Source organism: Anguilla rostrata, chromosome 5 (assembly GCF_018555375.3).
Source record: "Anguilla rostrata isolate EN2019 chromosome 5, ASM1855537v3, whole genome shotgun sequence".
Lineage (NCBI taxonomy): Eukaryota > Metazoa > Chordata > Actinopteri > Anguilliformes > Anguillidae > Anguilla > Anguilla rostrata.
This window is the reverse complement of record NC_057937.1, coordinates 34664152-34684404: the sequence shown is the minus strand read 5'-3', so window position 1 is coordinate 34684404 and position 20253 is coordinate 34664152. Positions and strand designations below refer to the sequence as shown.

Sequence of the window (20253 nt, the reverse complement as noted above, 5' to 3'; positions counted from 1 at the left end):
CTGCACCGTATATTGCAATAGATAAAACATTTGGATTCCTACATGATCTCGAACATCCGAAAGCGTGAGTGGATATGAAATCTATGTCATGCATAATGGTTTATTTAAACAGTAACAGACACAAACAGATTGATACATTGAATAAGCAATCATCTGATGCATTGTAGCGGAATGCTTAAACTGATTTTAAACTCCCACCCCTAGATGGGCTAGATATGAATATCCTCGACACAATTTGTTTCTGAAGTCATTATATCACATCCTCATGAAGGTACATGTGCAGAAATTGAGATTTTCTTAAGTGAAATAAATTGCTCCTTCCCAGATACTTACTGTACAGTCCAAAATATACATTTATGCAAAAACCACAAAACCCTACCTTAACATACTCACAAAATAAGGGTGACTTACAGAAAAGCCTGGTACCACAGCATTTCCACAAGGACAGAAACTGCCTGGAGCCCCAAGACAAAACAAACATCCTTTCCAAAAAATAACAAACAAAACTGGTCCTGTTCTGTCTTTAAAGCAATTTAATCTGAAAATACCTCCATACTCTCCATTGACCAACCTTTCTGGGTCTTGAGTACTTTTTTAAAAATGTGAACTTCCCTGCTATGTCACTTGACATACGTACTGTGCCAAACCAAACTAAATTCCAAAATGGCTTCACCTAGTTCTTAACAGAAGGCATCCTCAGTTTGCATATAAAACGTTCTTTACACTGGGAGCCAACCATCTGGCCTTCTGCACTCTATTGACTCAATATTGACTGTGCTGCCCCCTCTGGCTCATCTGTGTTACAGCAAGCACTAAGGGACTGCCCTGTCAGGCTGACTGGGTCAGAGAGTGCTTGCTAAGTGGATTTTCTGTCCTTCAGAACTACAAGATTATGCGAAGGAAGTACTAGAAATCTTAGGGTTTTTTCCCCCCATTGTCACCAGCAAGCTATTTTTTCACAACGTAATCAAGTGATATTTTTGGAATAACTGATTAGTAATGAAGAGATTAGTGGTGAAGAAAACATACTTATGAAGATGTAAATATGCCAGTTTTGTTAAAAATCATTTTATATGTCACTACCTATAACACTACCATCATTCTACACTGTCCTTCATTTATTTAAAAAAATGTAATCATCTTACACTTCCTCAAAAAGACTAACTAGCATGCTAGCTTTTGAGCTAGCTCTGAATATCATTGTTCTCACTACAATTTGTAGACACTATTCTCCATTGGCTTGCATTATCGTGTTTTCTTGTTATTTCCTGTACCATTTTTGGCCCAGTACAGTTTGGTCATCCTTGTGTGGGATGACTGCTAGCCTTTTGTCTTTGTTGATATCTTTGGGCAGCACTAAGGCTTAAGGGCAGTGGTTCTCAACCTCGATCCTGGGGACCACCTGGTTTTCGTTCCAACCACAGTTCCAATTCCAGAATTTTAACAAGCAATTTTTTTTTTTTAATTAGGTGCTTTTCATGTCTAGTGGGATTGCAACTCTAGTTGGAACAAAAACTAGCATACACGGGCGGTCCCCAGGACATGGTTGGGAACCACTGGCTTTTGGATTTTGGAGAATATACCCATACTCAAATACACTTAGATTAGACTTTTCCTGAAAAAAACTTAATATGTAAATATGTTGTGAATATGAAAAACAAATATGCAGAAAAATATGTAGAAAATGTTTTAGAAGTCTCTGAATGAGAGAATTAGTTGTAACCATCCTGTTGCTACTTTTACCACTACTATTGGTACTACTCATAATACTACCTGCTCTGATTTATTTAGTCATTACAGACACTGTCAAAGGACAGACTTTAATTGGGCTCTGGTTTTTCCCCTCCACATTAATTCCAGGTGAAAAGTACGGGAAGAGTTTTTCATTGAACTTGTGCTTGAACGTGTAAATGGGCATCGTGCTGATGGAGTCGATAAAGGCGACCTTCCCCTTGTCGTAGTCCAGGTCCACGGTGATCCTCTGAGGCTTGGTCTTCAAGGAGAGCCGGGTCCGGGGGGAGGTCTGGGCCCAGTATGTGTCTCCGTTGCAGAGGCTGATGGTCCAGAAACCCTCCCCCGGCTTTAGGAAGATGGTCTTCTTCCTAAGGATGGACTCTTGGGCCACCCCGATGCACCAGTCCCTGTTGTCCCCCACCTCCACATCCCAGGTGTATCTGCCGGAGGTGAAGCCCTCGGCCCCCATGACTGCCATGCGGCTGGTGCAGCGCTCGGGGTTGTCGGGCACCTCGTGCTTGCTGCTGTACCTCACGCTACTGAGCTCCAGAGTGAAGCTCAAATTTGGATGTGCCGTGTTGGGGTCCATAGTGATGTGAGCTAAAACAGGACAAATACGTTCTTAAAAAAATCCTTTTTGCAAAGCTCCTTCGAACGTAAACCTACGTTAGCAGCCATGCACAGGTTTACACAGGTTCTATACCAGAACATCCATGTAGAAAAATTAGCTATTCCAAGCAATAAATACTCAATGAGGGTAGGGGCAAGCTTTAAATTTAAAATTTGCTCATGAAAAAATAATCTACACATAAACTGATTACACCAGATATCAACTGGATTGTGAAATAAAAGGGTAATTATACATATTAAGACAGGGGTGTCAGGCTCCAGTCCTGGAGAGCTGCAGTGTCTGAAGGTATTTGTTGTTTCCTTCCAATCAGCAGCCAATTAAGGCCTTGAGAACAAGGTGTGTGAAGTTTCAGCCAATCACTCAAAATGACTTAAATGTATCACTTTTCCTGAAACACACCGAAAACTAGCAGATACTGTGGCCCTCCAGAACAGGTGTTTGACACCTGTGCATTAAAGCATTTACTGAAATACAATTATTAGTTTCTCTTAACTGATAAAGGCATCACCTGTTAAGAATATTGATATTAGCATGTTTGTGAATAATGCAAGGACCTTTATTATTATATACAATACATTGGTGAGTACTTACTGTAATTGATGATTTCTAACATCTTCTTCCAGACATGGAATTTCAATGAGCCCAGGTGTTTAGAGACATCTATCAGAGCTCCTGAAATTCTCTCGACCTCTGGTGTTCTAGATATCGCTCTGTAATATTAATGAATCACCATTGCAGTGGATTGGAATTCAGTACAACATAACATAGTTGGGGTTTATGCTAAATTTACCTACCTGCTCTTTGTCTGCTTGAAGTCCTGCAAAAGACAAAAAGAAGTTTGTATGATAACTTATACCAATATGTCTACACTGGGGAGTTGCACTAATGTAGAGATAAAAATGTGTTCTTGTGTGGAACCAGCATTGTGAAATTTAGATGATTCATAAGAATTCATAATAAAGTCAAAATGAATACAGAAACGATTCATAGTATTTACCTGTAGGAAGGACACATCGTCAGCTTCTATAGCCTTCTGTAAATTGCTGATAGTGTCTGATAGAACAGCAATAGTGTTTGTAATACCCTCAAGCTTTTCCTTCACAGTTTGGGTTTTCTTTTTTTCTTCCTCTCGCAGGGCTGCCAACCTGGCTGTCTCTTCCTCCCAGAGAAACTTATGTAACTTTTCAAATTCTGTCCTTATTTGTCTGTCAGTTTTGTCAGCCTGGACCTGGGACACAGTATTAGGATCAAAAGGCATGCATATCATAGGTATATATACATCTATTACATTCATTGTCGAGGGCCAATTCATTACATTACAGCTTCAACATTAACAAAGCTATGTTCTGGAGTTTTAACGTATTTTAATGAAAATTGTCAGGAAACTGTAGATGAATACCTTTATGTAGTTTTCTGTTTCTGTCCAGTCTCCTTTAATTGCGTTAAATGCTTTCAGTTGTTTTTGGAATGAGTTCAGTTGTGTTGAAATCTCACGCTGAAAAATAAAATTTATTTGGGGAATCAATAAGTCTTGTCTTCAGAATATTATGGTTATAGTTTAATCACAAATAAAGACTATGGCCTTTGTGCACAGCTTTTACCCACATCCATTGCTGAAGTTATCATGTGACAGTTACAGGGGCTTGCATACTGGTAGAATATACAATTTTAAAATGCTAATACACTTGTATGGCAATATTCCTTTCCCAGTAATGACTCCCCAAGATTTAGGTAAATAAAATGGCAGAGATTTCTACATGATATAACACATAAAAAGGTACCAGTATTTTGAAAGACAATATTGTCTCAAGGAATTTCATTTATGTTTCCTGGCCAAAGGTCAATCTAAATGTTATGAAGTAAAACAAAAACAAAAGCATTGTCCTCATGCTAATGCCGTCTACGCAAACTCCAAAAATCTGGTGACTGTTAGTCACTATGAGGAAGGAATGGGAAAACACTGTAAACGCCATATCCAGTAACTCTTCATTCCACAGCATATCACACTTCCGTTCAAAGTTCAATGTGATATGATTCAAAGTAAATATGGAACATGAAATAGTGATATACACATTTCTCATCTACAATTAAATAGGAAATTGATTACACTGTTAATTATTTTTATATTTAGCTCTTATCTAACAAGATAATGTAACTGAGATCACTTCTCATTTTCAATAAAGACCTGAACCATGAAGCAATATAAGAAGACAAGAAGTACAAGAAATACAGTACACAAGATACCTGTTACTTAACTTACTTAACTGTTAAGATACACTGTTGGAGAATTTGCAGCTTTTCTGTAATCAAACATAGGCTGAGCTTTTGGGAATTTATATGTTCAGATTATTTTAAATTGTGGTATGAGAGACTTGCAAAAAGTTTGAGAAGTACAGTAGGAGGAATCCCTTGCTATGACAGCTTCCCAGCGAGCACAAGCCCAAATCCAGATGGAATCTAGACGTCTAGAGGGGTGGAAATCTATGTTGAGGGATGTTTTGACATAAACGGACTAGGTTAGTTCAGTTAGCTCCAATTCATCTCCATGTTTTACAAACTCACTTATCAACCAAATGTAGCCAGGTTTTCATCTAACTTCCAGATGTCATGAACGTCTGGATGGCATGATGCCATGATGCCTCCGTTAACCCAGTTTGTTTAGGTCAAAACATCTTTCAACCTAGATTTCCACCCCCTAGACATCTAGATTCTGGCTTCTGCTCACTGGGTTGCTGTGATGATGGGAGACTATCCATCACAAAACAAATAGCATGTCTTACTTGTGGCACTTGATATTTAACTCTGTGTTAATAAAAAAAGTATTTTATATTTATAATATGCAATTGAAACCATTTGTTACATAACTTAGCCCAACTGATACAGTGAACACAATAATCTGTATACTGGAAATATGGTTCAAGCATTTTTTTTTTTGTCTGAACACTCGGGTAAATGACTTGCTTTACGGTCTATTCATTTGAACTGAACAAATCAAACTGATAATTTGTGCTCAGTTTATTTCTATGCAGCCCTAAAATAAGCCTCCCCTAAAAAAATGAAACATCCAACCACTTCACTTTACAGACGCTTTAAAACACAAGATGAACTTTCCCACCTTTCGATCCAAAGCAGCTTCTTCCACCGGACAGCACAAATGGAGCCTGTGTTCCTTTGACACCTGACAAACAGTGCAGATTGGTTTCTCCTCAAACAGGCAGAAGACCTTCAGCTGCTCATTATGAAGGTTGCACCAGGCCTCGGAATCCATCTTAGCGTTCTGCAGCTTCAGACCCATCAAGGAATCAGAGGCTATCTTTAGAGCTAGGTTGATAGGAGGTCTGTCCGTGGAAGACCTTCTCTGACACACAGGACACTCGCGAGATCCCTTCCATTCCCAGTGTTTCTGCACACAAATTTTGCAAATGGTGTGCCTGCACTCTAGAGTGACAGGGAAAACGAACACCTCACAGCACACAGGGCAGTGAAGGTCTTTTTCTGAAAGAGGCATAACTGAAGCCATCCGGAAATAAAATACGTCCTGTCCCTCACTGGGTTCTTGGTCTACTTAGGTTCAGGTGCTCTTGCTCCGTGCACGTATGCATTCCGTAAAACCAGTCCTATTTCTTTCTGGGGAAAGCTTGCGGAACAGGAACATTAGCAAGCTCAAAGACATGCGTCACATTTATTTAAAGAACTCAATTTTTCAACCATATTTTAAATTTCCAAAAGATTTTTTTTGTATGTTTAAGCCTTTTACTACTCCAGTATTGTTTGTTTTTTTTGACTTGGTATAACCCTTAGCTGTCTGACAGATTCTGATCATTTAGCAGTCAAGTCATTTGTTAAATTGATCCAAGGTCTCCCATCCTTTGCTCATGTATGGTTTTTTTTATTGTGGCAGACCCTCACTCAAACTCACTGGCCAACAAATTGTGCTGGCAGAATTTCTCTCAGTGTACAATTTAGAGATGTTATGATAAAACTTTTCTGCTGCTTATCCGTTTATTTGGCATTATTTCCCAGGCTCTCTGATACACATTCCAGAAAACTAACAGCTACTGGTAGAGTTATTAACTGCAGATTATGATCAAACTATCTTCCTGGATCCTTGTAACTCAAAGTTCACAAGATGTATGGCTGTTGGTCATAAGCTTGTTTACTGATTTTATGATGTTATATATGAATCCAGTAGCAATAGTGAACACTTCTCAAGCTATAGGTTATGATTATATTCCTTTTTATTCTTTAATCTGGAAGCTCTACCTCAAGAGCTTCTGGAAAGAGAAGTTACAGTTTGTGAGACTGGTTTCCTGCAATCTGATTGGCTCTAGCAATTTCTAGCCAGCCATAAAATTGTTGACTGTTGATCCTGGATGTGCCTTATTTGAATGTGTTTATTTTTACATCTTTACAGCGCATTACAATGTTGCCACCGTGGGATTGACAAAATATAACAAAATGGCAACTGTTAGATACAAATGTAAACAGACAGGTAACACACAGGTTATTGCTTAAAATTCATTTTTGGTTTGAGGAGGATTTCCCCCCTTATGAGTAAAATTTTTGGGGATATTTCAAAGGTTTGGGAGGGGGTTTAGTGAGGGATGGGTGGTGGCAGAATATGTATGAAATTATTCCTCATATTCTCACAATACCTCGCTATAACATGCAGTGTGGATGATAGTCCCTCACTTTCCATACGGCAAACCTCCATCAGAGTTTTAGGGAGCTTCTTCTTCAAACATTACAGCACGGTCCTTCGAAGGTGCAGGTTTATGGCTCATTAGTTGTGCTGAGAACACTGTTCATTGGCTGAGAAGCCCAATAATTGTTACTTCCACAGGAACGCTCTAGGAGAGATGTCCTGGCCCCTGGTTTAAATAGCGTAAAATTTTGCCTCCCGTTTGGCGGCATTCCACAAAAGCAGACGACACACTTGCACGCACTCATTTACTTGTAAATGGCCTATGCAGCCTAAAGAACAGCACTTACAATTATATTTTCAATTGTACAGTTAGGGTATTAAGGAAAACTGCTTTTCATCCTAAATGTATCAGCGGGATTTTCCTGCTATATTGCAGTCATACAGGATTCATAAAATATAGGCGTAATTCACGCAATCCCGCGCTGAATTTTCAGCCATGCGTGTATTAACACTCAGAGGCGGGGGCGTCGTAGTGGGGGGGAAAGTGGAACTGACTACCCAGGGCCCGAATGGGGGGAGGGCCCCCGAAAAGCCTGGAATGATGCATGAGACACATGGATCAAGAGAGGAAGGGGGCCCATGGAGAGTGCTTATGTATAGGGCCCAGAATTTTGTGCTACACCCCTGCTCAGAGAATATAAAAGAAGGGAAAGAAGGAATAAACACATAGAAGACACTTTAAGGGCTCGTTTTAGACATACACTACATTTGCAGAAGTATGTGGACACCCCTTCTAATTGGTAGTTTTTGCTATTTTAGCCACACCCATTGTTAACAGGTGCATAAAATCAAACATACAGCCATGCAATATTTATTGACAAACGTAGCAGTAGAATGGGTTCTACTGAAGAGTTCAGTGACTTCCAATGTAGCACTGTCATAGCATGCCACCTTTCCAGCAAGTCATTTTGTCAAATTTCTGTCCTGCTAGAACTGCCCTACCCAACTGTATGCGCTGTTATTGCGAAGTGTAAACATACAGGATGGAGCAACACTCAGTGGTAGGCCACATAAGCTCACAGAACAGGACCACAGAGTACTGAAGAATGCAGCATGTTAAAATCACCTGTCCTCTGTTGGAAACACTTACTACAGAGTTCCAAACTACCTCGAAACAACGTCGGCACAAGAACGGACTGTCAAGAGCTTCATCAAATGGGTTTCCATGACCTAGCAGCTGTACAAAAGCCTAAGATCACTATGTGCAATACCAAGCGTTGGCTAGAGTGGTGTAAAGCACACCACCATTGGACTCTGGAGCAGTTGAAAGGCATTCTCTGGATTAATTAATCACGTTTCACAATCTGGCAGTCTGATGGACAAATCTGGGTTGGGCAAAATGCATAGTACCAACTGTACTGGCCCGAATAGTGCCAACGGTAAAGTGCTAGCCCCTTTAGCTCCAGTGGAGATAAATTTTTAATGCTACAGCATACAATACTATTCTAGGGAATTGTGTTCTTCCAACTTTGTAGCAACAGTTTGGGGAAGGCCCTTTCCCGTTTCAGCATGACAATGCCCCCGTGCACAAAGCAAGGTCCGTAAAAAATGGTTTGCTGAGTTTTGTGGGGAAGTACTTGACTGACCGGGGCAGAGCCCTGACCTCTTCCCCATCACTTTGTGATGAATTGGAATGTTGACTGCTAGTCAGACCTTAAGGCCAATATCAGTGCCCAACCTCAGTAATACACTTGTGGCTGAATGGAAGCTAATCCCCAGTCATGTTCCAAAATCTACTGGAAAAGCCCTGCAGAAGACAGAAGAGTGGAGGCTGTTTTGGCAGCAAGGGTGGGGGCAAATCCACATTAATGCGCATGGCTTTGGAATGAGATGTTCAACAAGTATATATCGGTGTGATGTCCAGGTGTCCATACTTTTGGAAATGTAGTGTACTTGAAATTTACGTTCTGTATTGAAAATTGATGTCAAATGGATTATGATTGTTAACCTGGAAAAATATGTTCTGATTATGGATGGTTTCCATAAATGTTATGTGAACATATTTCGCTTTGCCAACATACACAAGAGGCAGTGATTTGGAAGATGGACCCGCCCACCACAGTCGTAGATCCGTCTCATTGAAGTAATCAGAATTTCAGAAGCCACCCCTTCCAGATTAACATAGCTAATACCCGTGTCAGATCACACCGTTTGATCCGGAATGCCTTTAAAAAGCATCATACTATATATTTTTAAGATGTAAGAAAAAATATGCTACAGGCGACATGACTGGTGAGAAACTGGAGATGTGCAAACAATAAAAGAAGCCGTCTCTCATTGGTAGATGGCAACAGCTTGCAGTTCTCTTAGTCTCCATACGAGCGCACATCTGTCCTTTCTGACCGCGTTCACGTTTTCTCGTGGCTTCGAAATTCTTCCTCGATTCACGCGCTTTGGTATAAAAGGGCCCCCTGTTTTTGTGTGGTCATGTCAGTGTCCGTCTCCCCTGATAAACGGCGAAAGATGGAGTCGGCGTTGGATCAGCTGAAAAAGTACACAGTGGTTGTGGCAGACACGGGGGATTTTAACGGTAAAGAACAAAAAAATAAAATCTATGCTAGGAAGCTACGAGCTAATGAATCGGCTATGTCGCTAACGGTACTTCTTGGTTGTTTTAATATACTAGTAAAGCCAGTCAGCCAATTTAAAATTTTATTTTTATTTTTATGCAATGCATGCATCCAGTATAGCTGTGCACTCGTAGCGAAAGTTACATTAGCTACCAAATGTAGCACCAATTCGTAGTAGCTAGCTGTCACATTGTTTACTGAGTTCCCTGACCCCGGTAATCGGATTGTTAACTGGAGGTTCTTGCTGCCGTATCTTTAGACTTCACAGCTTGGGGGTTGTACCTGAAGGCTAGATTCAGGCAAGTTTGCTGTCTTGTACGATTACGATTGGGTTTAATATATAGCAAAATTACCTGTCTAACGTTAATTGCTAGCATTAGCTAGCTAGCTTGGAACAGCTTCTAGATAGTAAGTTACCAACGTAGCTTGCCTTGCTAAACGTCGACAGCCAAACCCCAAAGAGCGCATTTTGACCGCTCAGCATTAGACTAATGCTATAAAGTTACCAGCTAGCTAATGTTAGGTGGGTTGTTTGCTTCATATGGCATGGCTTTTTGCGGTTTTGATGGCTTAAAAGTATATTCGTACCTTCCTGTGTAGCTGCACAATTTAACTACATTACATTAGCGACATTAATCGGTTCAGATCTGCAGCGTACCTAGTAAACACCATGTGTGTCATCAGAATGGAACAACGTGCAGTTTTTGCAGTGCTCAATTTGTAGCTGTGTGTGCGCAGCTGAATGATTCGATCCAGACTACGAAGTGTGAAGATGGTGTAATCTTGTATATGTAGTATGGCGTGACCAACAGTTTCCTCAGCCCTCAGTCTGTTAGCAAGTCAGGATGACAAGACAGAAATACTTTGGTGGATAACGTTACCTTCATTAATATCTGAATTTCTTACTAGTTACTCGTTACGTCAACATGACGATGCTAGATCCGCGCGTATTGGAGATTCTCTGTCGTATCTGAAATGAACGTAACACTGCCTATTTAAGAGTGTATACCGGGTACATTATTTTCTGTTCTTTCGTAAATTTACTGTTAGTTTGCTTACTGCCTTGGTCAGTTGGTTAAATTAGCTGGCTAAATGAGAACACGTATTGGGAACTCTTGGGGTGTGTACTCGTAAGACTCGCCGAAGGTTTCACATAATATGGCACATAACGTTAGGTTGTATCATGTGATTGAAAGGCTTTTGAACAAATAATTGTTGTCCCAACTCTGTAACAGGGAGAATTGCACACCGCTACATTGTTTCTTCTCGTGAATATTGGAGGAGAATAACAGTAAAAGAGCGCTTAAGGTTATCCTTGTGAAAATTGCTGCAGGTTCAGAGTGGTTTTCATCCAGACCCACTAGCCATATTTAATATGTTCTCATTTTCTTGCACTCGATTAGTTTTGTACTGATAACTGGATTTATTGTTGAGGCATACCCACCCCTGCAAGTAAGCGTGGCTGTAATTATACAAAGTGAGTTTCTCTTCCTGCTTTCCTTTCCACTATTTTCACTTTTCTCCCTTGCCCCCTTAGACTATAAGGGCACTTGTGTGAACAAAGCACCTGAAATCCGTTCTCTGCCAGGCATTCATAAATATACAGTATGTGAAGCAACAAGGATTGAAGAGGACAGGTAGACTTGTTTTACCCCTGATGCTATCTCTGCTGAGGCTGGCATTCTGTGGCCTTGTCCATGGACTAACTTCATTTTATGTGGGTCATTAAAAACCCCCTCAGACACATGCATCATGCTAACTACAGTGGGAGAAGCTACACCATGTCCATGCATGCTTGTTGGCACACGGCCAGGATTGAATGGCAGCCCACTGAAGGCCCACCTCCCATCTCAAGCTAATCCGTGTTAGCAGATCCTTAAGCTTGCAGGAACTGGCACTAGTTAAAGTATGTTCCTTTGTGGGATTTTTCAAATTAATATAAATATTTAGTTCTCAAAAAAGTCAATTGAGAGACAGAAGCATGAACTTTGTGCATGAAGGGAAGAGGGAGGGAGACAGTGAGGTTGGGGGGTGGGTAGCGTGGCCCGATTTGCAAGTAGCCATTGTGTGCTGTTTCTCAGAGGCACAATGTGCCCTGGGTGGGGAGAAGGCCGATCAGCTGACAGTGGGCTGGACTCTGGTGTCGCTGCCAACAGATACTTCCTCTGCATTTCTCTCTTCAGCAGTCTGTGGCCTGACTATCTGGCTGTTTCCTAATGTCTGACTGAGCTGGTATTGGGTAACGGTTATATGTGTAAGACTTGGAGCTTGAGTAATGCCCTGAGTACGTGGACGGCTGCAAGCGCTGATTGTTTGAGAGCTGCAGACAAGGAACTTTCTCTCTTTTCCTCTTTGCCTTCTCATTTCCTCAATGAAACGTTTAGCTTTAAATGCAAGCTGTGATAGAATTGTTCCTGCTGACCTGACTTCAATTCTATTGTTATTCATTTAAAAACCTGTTGATTGGCAGCATTGTGTTTTACATTCTGGCAGTTATTAGACCATGGACTGTTTTACCCACATTGCCTTGCACAGCTTGCATTTTGGCATGCGAGCCATTTAAACAGCTGGATATTTACTGAAGCATTTCAGGTTGAGTGATGTGCTCAAAGGTACCTGACAGTGTCCCACCTGGAAAATGGTAAATGGTAAATGGACTGCATTTATATAGCGCTTTTATCCAAAGCGTTTTACAATTGATGCCTCGCATTCACCAGAGCAATTAGGGGTTAGGTGTCTTACTCAGGGACACTTCAACATGCCCAGGGCAGGGGATCGAACCAGCAACCCTCCGACTGCCGAACAACCGATCTTACCTCCTGAGCTATGTCGAAAACAAACCCACAAGCAAAGCTCTTTAACCATTATCCCACACTACCACCCCAGAAGCAGTTAAAACAAATTGGAATACTTTCTTCTGTTATTTAGTTCGAAAGATTATTTATAACCTGGTATTTGTTACATGTGCCAAAGTACATTTAAAGCAGATGCTTGATTATTTGCACAGTATGCAGATGATCAGCATAACTTTAAAGGGATGTGTGTGTGTGAGTGTGTATATAAAAATGTATATATATGTAAGAGTATTTTGAACAGGCTGTGACATGCGCTGCTGTCTTGTCATGTCCCATGACTGGATCAGAGGGGCTCTCAGTGAAGCGTGAGAGGCTGTCAATGAAGGCCTTGAGGCACAGGCATTTTGTGTGCTGTGTGCACATGCATGTTAATCGGATGAATGTTCTATCTCTTTCCTTTCCATTGATTTTTTTTCACAGCTTTCCGTAGCGAAGGGAGAAATACCGGCTAGGAATGCGGATGTGTTTGGCCAGTGCATCGGAGCGTTTGTTCCAGCATTGACACATTTCTCTCTCTTCCCACACGATCCTGCAGCCATCGAGGAGTACAAGCCTCAGGATGCCACCACGAACCCCTCCCTGATCCTAGCGGCGGCCAAGATGCCAGCCTACCAGCATTTGCTGGACCAGGCCATCAAGTACGGCATCTCCAAAGGCGGGTGAGTATCCCACGCCGAGGATCGCAGTGGTTCACTGTGCTCAGCCCCCATTTGACTTGATTGACATTCTGACTGAATGGTGCGTTCACCGGACTCCATGACACTGACCCTCTGCTTTGGTGTGGTTTGTCTCGTTCTTCTAGGAGTGAAGAGGAGCAGGTGACGAACACCATGGACAAGCTGTTTGTGAGCTTCGGTCTGGAGATCTTGAAGAAAATCCCTGGGAGGGTTTCCACCGAAGTTGACGCCAGGTACCGTCCCGGGCACGCTTTCGAGCCTCGTTCCGGACCCCGTCAGCGTCCAGGCGGAGGTGGAACGTCCAGGGGTTAGAAAGTAGAAGTCCTGCCATGTGTTTCTTCCACCCATGATCTCAGCCAGCTGATTTCACCAATTAGTTCTACCTCCTGGCTGAAGAATTGTGCTTATTGGCAAGATTGGAACAAAATACTGGGAAAGGCTTTTACTTTGTGTACCTGGATTTTTCCAGTCCTGGATCCAGGGATGCGAGTGCCTGGGGCCTCTGGCTTTGTCTCCCTCAGGCTTCTTTCGTCCTTCCTGAACATCAGTGCAGTCCGTACCTGATATGTGGCACACCTGTAGATTCAGTTGAGGTTTATGGGCACCAACTGTAAATTCACCCGTCCTTGTTGTAATCTCTACCCCCTTCTGTTCTCTCTCTCTTTCTTTTTTCTTTATTCTTTATTCTTTTTTAAATAAATGAATAAAAATTTTGTTTTTGTCCCCCCCTCCCCCTTATCTTCCCAGGCTGTCGTTCGACAAGGAAGCGATGGTGTCCCGCGCCCGCAGGCTGATCTCCCTGTACGACGAGGCCGGCGTGAGCAAGGACCGAATCCTCATCAAGCTCTCTTCCACTTGGGAGGGCATCCAGGCCGGACGGTGAGTCTCCGCTGGGGTTACACAGTATACCAGTACTAAAGTACCGCTGTACCAAAATTTAAGCTACTATATCAGCATTTTGCAGAATTGAGTACTTTATGAAAACGCGCCTGACGTTGATTTTTGTGGCCGCAAAATGGTTGCTATCCATTGGAAAATAAATACTGTGCCTTTTAAGAATTTAAGAAAACACGCCTGACATTGACACCTAGTGGCCTTTGAGTGTGAGGGTATGTGTGTGTGTCTCTGTGGAGCTGCGAGTTGGAGAAAGCTGGCTGTGTAGCTCTGTCCTCACAGAGGAAGAAAAGTTAGCTAGATATAAAGGCAGCAGTAGATCACACTGGCAAAAAGATAAAGGGCAAAAAGAAAAAAAATGAATTTTGTCGTATCTATTTTTAAATAGTTATTTCTTTACTTTTTGTTACGACAAGCTTGTGTTGGTATCAAAGTCAAAATGTTTCGCTAGTCGCCGTTCGCGGCCCTGCCCGTTTTCCCGCCTCACCTCCGATGCGTCCGTCTGTGCCCCCTCAGAGAGCTGGAGGAGAAGCACGGGATCCACTGCAACATGACCCTGCTGTTCTCCTTCGCCCAGGCGGTGGCCTGCGCCGAGGCCGGCGCCACCCTCATCTCCCCCTTCGTGGGCCGCATCCTGGACTGGCACAAGGAGAACACCGACCGCAAGAGCTACGAGCCCCACGAGGACCCGGGTACGCGCCGCGCCCGCCACCGGCCCGAATCCTCTCGCCTGATTGGCCGCATCATTACCTTGCGCCGTCGTGGTCTAACGGTCGAGAACGGTTAAGGAAAATCCGGACTTTCCGTTGGCTAACCGCAAGTGAACAGTTTATTGAATAATATGCATTTTGAAAAGGGAATAATGTCTAAGTTTAACTTCCAAGTCCTCCAAGTTAATTTTTAAGGGCATTTGAAGAGGTCGAAAGTGTCAAAAGGATTCTTGTTAAGTTCAGGGTTCGTGTTCTTTTCGTAGGCAAACTAAATGGAGCTTTTATGTAACAGATATTGAATGTTGTTGCCAGAACTGGAATGCTACTAGCTGCCGTGCAGATGTCAAGGCAAGCACAATGTCCGTTGTGCACTGCTGTGAACCACTCCCCTTTTCAAAACGAAAGGAATATGGTGTGATAAACCAGAAAGGCAGCAGTTTATGGGAATGGCTTCCTGGTTTAAGGTTAGACTGGAACCTTGTGTTTTGAGGAGAAGGAAATGGATAGAATAAAACCTGCTCTGCTAGGCACAGCGGGAGTTTGCGTCATTGCCAGCCTCCTTTCACCCAAGTATGTCTCTCAATTGGAGTGTTCGGATTCCTTTTCACAGGGGGAGGGGGGTGCTCAGTCTTGCTATTGGTCTTATAGATGCTACATTAGAAGAGCATTGGTGAAGGGCAGCCTAAGACACAAGGGGCCTGTGGACCTTAATGTTCTTGGCAGGGTATTCGATCTCGAGTGTGCCTGGCACCAAAAGACAGTTTAACTGGCTACTGGTAATGACTGCTGCTCCCAACTAGCCAATCGGTTCCCACAAAAGGGGTACCAGAAGGCAGGCAAAAACTCAATTAGGTTGATGAAACATTGATGCTGTGCCCAGTGACTGTTTCTAAGTATAGTTTGTAGGAAGCAGACAAGCGAACAGATGTAATTAAGTAATTCGATCAGGGAAGACAGTGATATACTGTGGATTGCCTTCAGTTTCAGACGTCATGCTGCGTTCGTAGATACAGATACTTTGAATCGCCTTAAGACGGTCAACTGATCTCATCTCATGGAGGTGGTTGAAGAGAGGTGGAATTATTATATATTTTTAATGGTGTTCCTTGATATGAATTTATGGAAAGCCAATGGACGCAGGTCACCGAAGGTTTGTTGTTAATAATAATAATTATAATTAATTGCTTGCTTTAATAATGTGCCCTCTATTTTATACTGCCATCTCCCTTTCTTTAGGGGTGATTAGCGTGACCAAGATCTACAACTACTATAAGAAGTTTGACTACAGCACGGTGGTGATGGGCGCCTCCTTCCGCAACACGGGGGAGGTGAAGGCGCTGGCGGGCTGCGACCTGCTGACCATCTCCCCGGGCCTGCTGGCCGAGCTGAACCAGGACCACAGCACGGTGACCCCCATGCTCACAGCGAAAGGAGGTAAGGAGCCGGCACGGCCTCTCCCAAAGGCTTCCTATTAGTGTGTGTGATTGACTTATAGAGTTTGCCCCGAACTCTAGAATGTGCTAGAAGCTCTTTGGCCTTCAAATGGTTGGGGCCCACAGTCTTTAGAACCACCGGATGTTTGACTCCTCCTGCGTTCTTTCTGTCATCTCTGCTTCTTAACACCTGGATTTTCCAGTTGGTAACATGAGTTTCCAGTACAGAACATCCACCGTTACGGTATTGTTCTTGGTTGAAACCATTGAATGTGTACTCTGAAGAGGAAATAAACAGGAAGGGTTTGGCTTCAGCGGCTGGCAGACGTAATTGTCACTGTGGTGAATTTAAAGAATCCGTGCTGACATGCCATCTGCCAGTGGCCCTGAGTAAGAAGATATTTTCCAGTACAAGTGCAACGAAATATTTCCTCCTCTGATGGGAACACTGATCCCTTTGCTTTGTTTGTACTTGACAGTATGTGGTGGGGGGAAACCGGTATTGCAAGCCTGATAACCAGTGGGGAGAGACATTACTGTATGTGGCCTATAGGTTTATCAAAACCTTGTATTTCAGTTACTTGAAAGTAACGTCCGTTCACTTTATTCCTCTAGCCCGGAGCTGAAGAGCCTGCTCAATCGCTTATGTAAAACCAGGGCCTCCAGTGTCTCCAAGCTGTGCCGAGGGTTTATCTCAATTGCACCACCCTAATAACCTACGTTGATAAACTATCGGCCACTAATTACCCAGTTAATGTTTTTGTGATAAAGTCAGTGACGCACTGTCTGGGCGTTCAAGTGAAAACCCGGATACGTTTGGTTGAAAAGTGAGCGTTTTTTTGAGCTGACTTGGACGTAGCCGGCCAGGTTATATCCGAGTAAAACCTGAGCAGCATTGGGCTTCACCTAGTCTGTCAAAACATCTCTGAAACTAGATATCCTTTCCTCTAGACGTCTAGATTCAGGCTTTTGCTCACTGATAAGCTCAGTCAGTGACTCCGTGATGTCGATGAGCAGCATTCTTGTTACATTTGGTCCAATTATTTAGGAAAATGTACATGGAAATGTTGCTCAGGGGATGTTTTTTTTTTTTTTTTAAAGCAGTGGAACCATACTCATGCACACATTTTAAAATGGGTTGTAATGCATTTAACTTTCACAGAAATTAACAAAAAATGGTAATGATGATAATTATAATGGTTTGCAGCAAAGGTGTTTTAAAAGGAGAAACAAATTTGAGTCTTCTGTCATTGATTGACGGTGCTTGGGAGACTCGTATCTGCATTAACAGTGTTGGTTACAACGGACGAGTACTGTTGCCTTCTGAGTAGAATTAGGAAATATTTCATTCTGCCGTGATTACGTCTGTCATAGCTGTCTTGCTGACAGATTTGCCCTGTCATTTGTTACATGCTTGTTTAAAACTGCATTTTCTCCAGTGGGTTATTTGCATTTCAGAACACTTCTGTTGCATCTTAAGATTTAAGGCTGAAGCCGGTCTTCCACCCACCCCACCCTGATAATTTTCCCTTGATATTGATCTCAGACTGTTTTTGTTTTGTCTTCGCGTGATTTATCGTTCATTTTCAAGTTGTGAACTTTAAATACACTTTAACCTCTCATTCATGGTTTCATTTCAAATCCTGTGCTGAGAGCCAAAACAACAGATTTTGTGTCCATGTCCAAATATTTACAGACTACATGTGTATCAATATGACACGCCTTCACTTATTTAAATTTTGTGACATTTTCCCACCGCGCACCCAGTTTTTTTTTCCCCCCTACTCGATTTCGCAATTGATTCGCTACCTTTTGACGAAGAAGAACGGCGCGCCGTAGCGACGGGTGATCGGTTGGTTTGACTGACGGTCTCCTCTGCCTCCCCCCCCCCCCCCTGTCCCCCAGCCAAGGACTGCGAGCTGGAGAAGCTGCACCTGGACGAGAAGGACTTCCGCTGGCAGCACAACGAGGACCGCATGGCCGTCGAGAAGCTGTCGGACGGCATCCGCAAGTTCGCCGCCGACGCCGTCAAGCTGGAGGGAATGATCAAGGTGAGGGAGGCCGGGGGAGGAGGGGAGGGGACACCCTTACCAGAAAAGAGAGCAGTGGGGTCGTCCCATTTGGGCCTGAGAGTTGGGAACTCAAAGGGGGGGAGGGGTGGAGGGGGAAGCGAAATGTATGGTGAGATTCAGAATATTGAGTCTTTCAGTTGGACTGTGACCAGGCTGGAGAATGCATTGGCTAATCCAGTAAAACTGGGTTATGTCTCTCTGCTTTTGCATTGACTTTTTTATGTATGATTTGCAAATAATTTCCCTTTTTCTCAGACAAGATGTTTTTCAGAAAACTTGGTGTTTCTCGCCAAATCCAAACAATGCCACGCTTCTGATGATAATTTTTTTAAGATGGATATTTTTTAGCATTATATTTCATGCTGCAGTAGTCCATTCTGAAACTGAAAAATGCTTTTTGAGACACCACGCGTGTCACAAAACATTTGTTGCTGCTCTTGGCAACAAGTGCAAGTCCAAAGATATATTTTAGTGGGTAAAACTGAAAGCTATCAATCAATCAATCAATCAGCTGACACTGATATTTAGGCAACTGGAATTTCTTACCCAGAAATGTGATCTGCCCTTTGCGGAAGTTTGGGTGTTGATTTCTCCACTCGTTATGTCACTACTGTCCTTCCCGAGTCGGTCCTCCCCCCTGTTGGTTTTTACATTTGCGACTGTTGCCCAGTAGAGGGCAGTATATCATTTGTATTTCTTAGTGGTCTTGCATAGGAATATTCTCTATTATGCAGCTGAAACTATTTTTCCAAATACTCCAATGACTGCTCTGCTCTTTATAAAATTAAGGTTTTATAAATGTATATATAAATATAAATCACCTCAATGTCATCCATAAAATAAAATTTCACAACAGATGGTTTGCAGTAATGGTTTGCCACATCTTTTAAATGAAGGTATAAATGTTCAAAATGCCTGAACTTGGACCATAATGTAAAATGTGTTTTTTATAGAGGCATATTCAGTTATAAAGCAGTATACCAATATAAAGCAACTGAGTTGTAGGGCAATTCAAGAAAAAAAGGAACTTCCAGCATTTCAGATACGGTTTATCATTAATTGACAGAAAGGTTGGTGTCTACTCGTTCAAGTGTTTATTGCGAAGTGTTTTCGGATCTGGTTATATCGAGGGGTAATGAATTTCCTGTGTCCTGGGCTTCGTATCCTTTTTTTTCTTTTTTCTTCCTAATGTCCAGAGTACTGGTGTATGCCAATGTCATTATTTAAATTAATTTCCATTTTCTCCAGGAGAAGATGCTGAATGTGAAGAACGGACAGTGAAAGCAGGACAGAAGATGAGGGCGGTTCCAAGCCGCCTGTGGGGGTGGGGATGAGGGTGGGGTGGGGTGGGGTGGTGGGGGGGGGGGAAACTGCAGTTCATCCTGCTGTAACCAGGGTCTCAGTGGCCGATTTCCGTCCACCCAGCACTGGACAGTCAGTAGGGTCCCTTCTGGTCTGAAGAGTGTAGCTATTGCTATGTTCAGTGGGCAGTAGAGTGCACTTTGTAGTTCCTCGAGGACGACGCACTTTCTCCTTTACATTTCCCTAGCGGGGTCTATCCTAGTCCCATGTGACATTCCACCTGCTGACCAAATTTTCCAAACTTAACGATGATGGTACTCAAACCCAATAAAGAAATTGTTGTTTCTCTGGGTGTTGTTTATTTTTTGGGTTGGTAATACAGCTACACTGCATCAGTACATCTTTGCATTTCTGTGGATACAGAATGACTTCTGGTGTCATTTGAAAGCTCGCAAGTCTGTCAGTGGTGCATATATTGTGTTGACCTCACTGTATTTTGTTCGTAGAATAAGACATTTGAGTACTTGTATGCATTATTGATACAAAAATATACTGAGCTCTTAAGCACTCAAGTTAGCTAATTCAACTTTTGATTTTATTTTTATGAAAAGGTTTTATGCAGAGTTCAAAAACCAGAAGTGGGTGTAGCTTTTACTGGAAGTTTTGCAAC

At 42.5% G+C, this 20253-nt stretch overlaps 2 protein-coding genes across 3 annotated transcripts; one reads left to right on the top strand and one right to left on the bottom strand.

The window, feature by feature from the left end:
- Window positions 1-82: 82 nt before the first annotated feature.
- On the bottom strand, window positions 83-5953 carry LOC135255124 (zinc-binding protein A33-like). Its single transcript, XM_064335889.1, has 6 exons — window positions 5481-5953; window positions 3765-3860; window positions 3363-3593; window positions 3160-3182; window positions 2957-3075; window positions 83-2334 (listed from the first exon to the last, which is right to left on the bottom strand). The coding sequence occupies exons 1-6, from the start codon at window positions 5883-5885 to the stop codon at window positions 1784-1786; spliced, it is 1425 nt and encodes a 474-aa protein (XP_064191959.1). The 5' UTR covers window positions 5886-5953; the 3' UTR covers window positions 83-1783.
- Window positions 5954-9387: 3434 nt separating this feature from the next.
- On the top strand, window positions 9388-19929 carry taldo1 (transaldolase 1). Of its 2 annotated transcripts, none has more exons than XM_064335886.1 (8): window positions 9388-9600; window positions 13031-13154; window positions 13298-13405; window positions 13920-14051; window positions 14583-14758; window positions 16013-16210; window positions 18115-18260; window positions 19530-19929. In XM_064335886.1, the coding sequence occupies exons 1-8, from the start codon at window positions 9498-9500 to the stop codon at window positions 19560-19562; spliced, it is 1020 nt and encodes a 339-aa protein (XP_064191956.1). In that variant the 5' UTR covers window positions 9388-9497; the 3' UTR covers window positions 19563-19929. The 2 variants fall into 2 exon arrangements, with proteins under 2 accessions (XP_064191956.1, XP_064191957.1); XM_064335887.1 differs by lacking the exon at window positions 9388-9600 and adding an exon at window positions 9919-9939.
- The last annotated feature ends 324 nt before the right edge of the window (window positions 19930-20253 follow it).

Bases quoted from the DNA above. Each gene is read 5' to 3' on its own strand.
- LOC135255124 (XM_064335889.1), bottom strand. From the start codon at position 5,885: ATGGCTTCAGTTATGCCTCTTTCAGAAAAAGACCTTCACTGCCCTGTG. The intron at 3,183-3,362 runs GTAAATACTATG...TGTCTTTTGCAG, and splicing joins ACGATGTGTCCTTCCTACAG to GACTTCAAGCAGACAAAGAG. The intron at 2,335-2,956 runs GTAAGTACTCAC...GTCCTGTTTTAG, and splicing joins GTTAGAAATCATCAATTACA to CTCACATCACTATGGACCCC.
- taldo1 (XM_064335886.1), top strand. From the start codon at position 9,498: ATGTCAGTGTCCGTCTCCCCTGATAAACGGCGAAAGATGGAGTCGGCG. The intron at 13,406-13,919 runs GTACCGTCCCGG...TTATCTTCCCAG, and splicing joins TCCACCGAAGTTGACGCCAG to GCTGTCGTTCGACAAGGAAG. The intron at 18,261-19,529 runs GTGAGGGAGGCC...CATTTTCTCCAG, and splicing joins AGCTGGAGGGAATGATCAAG to GAGAAGATGCTGAATGTGAA.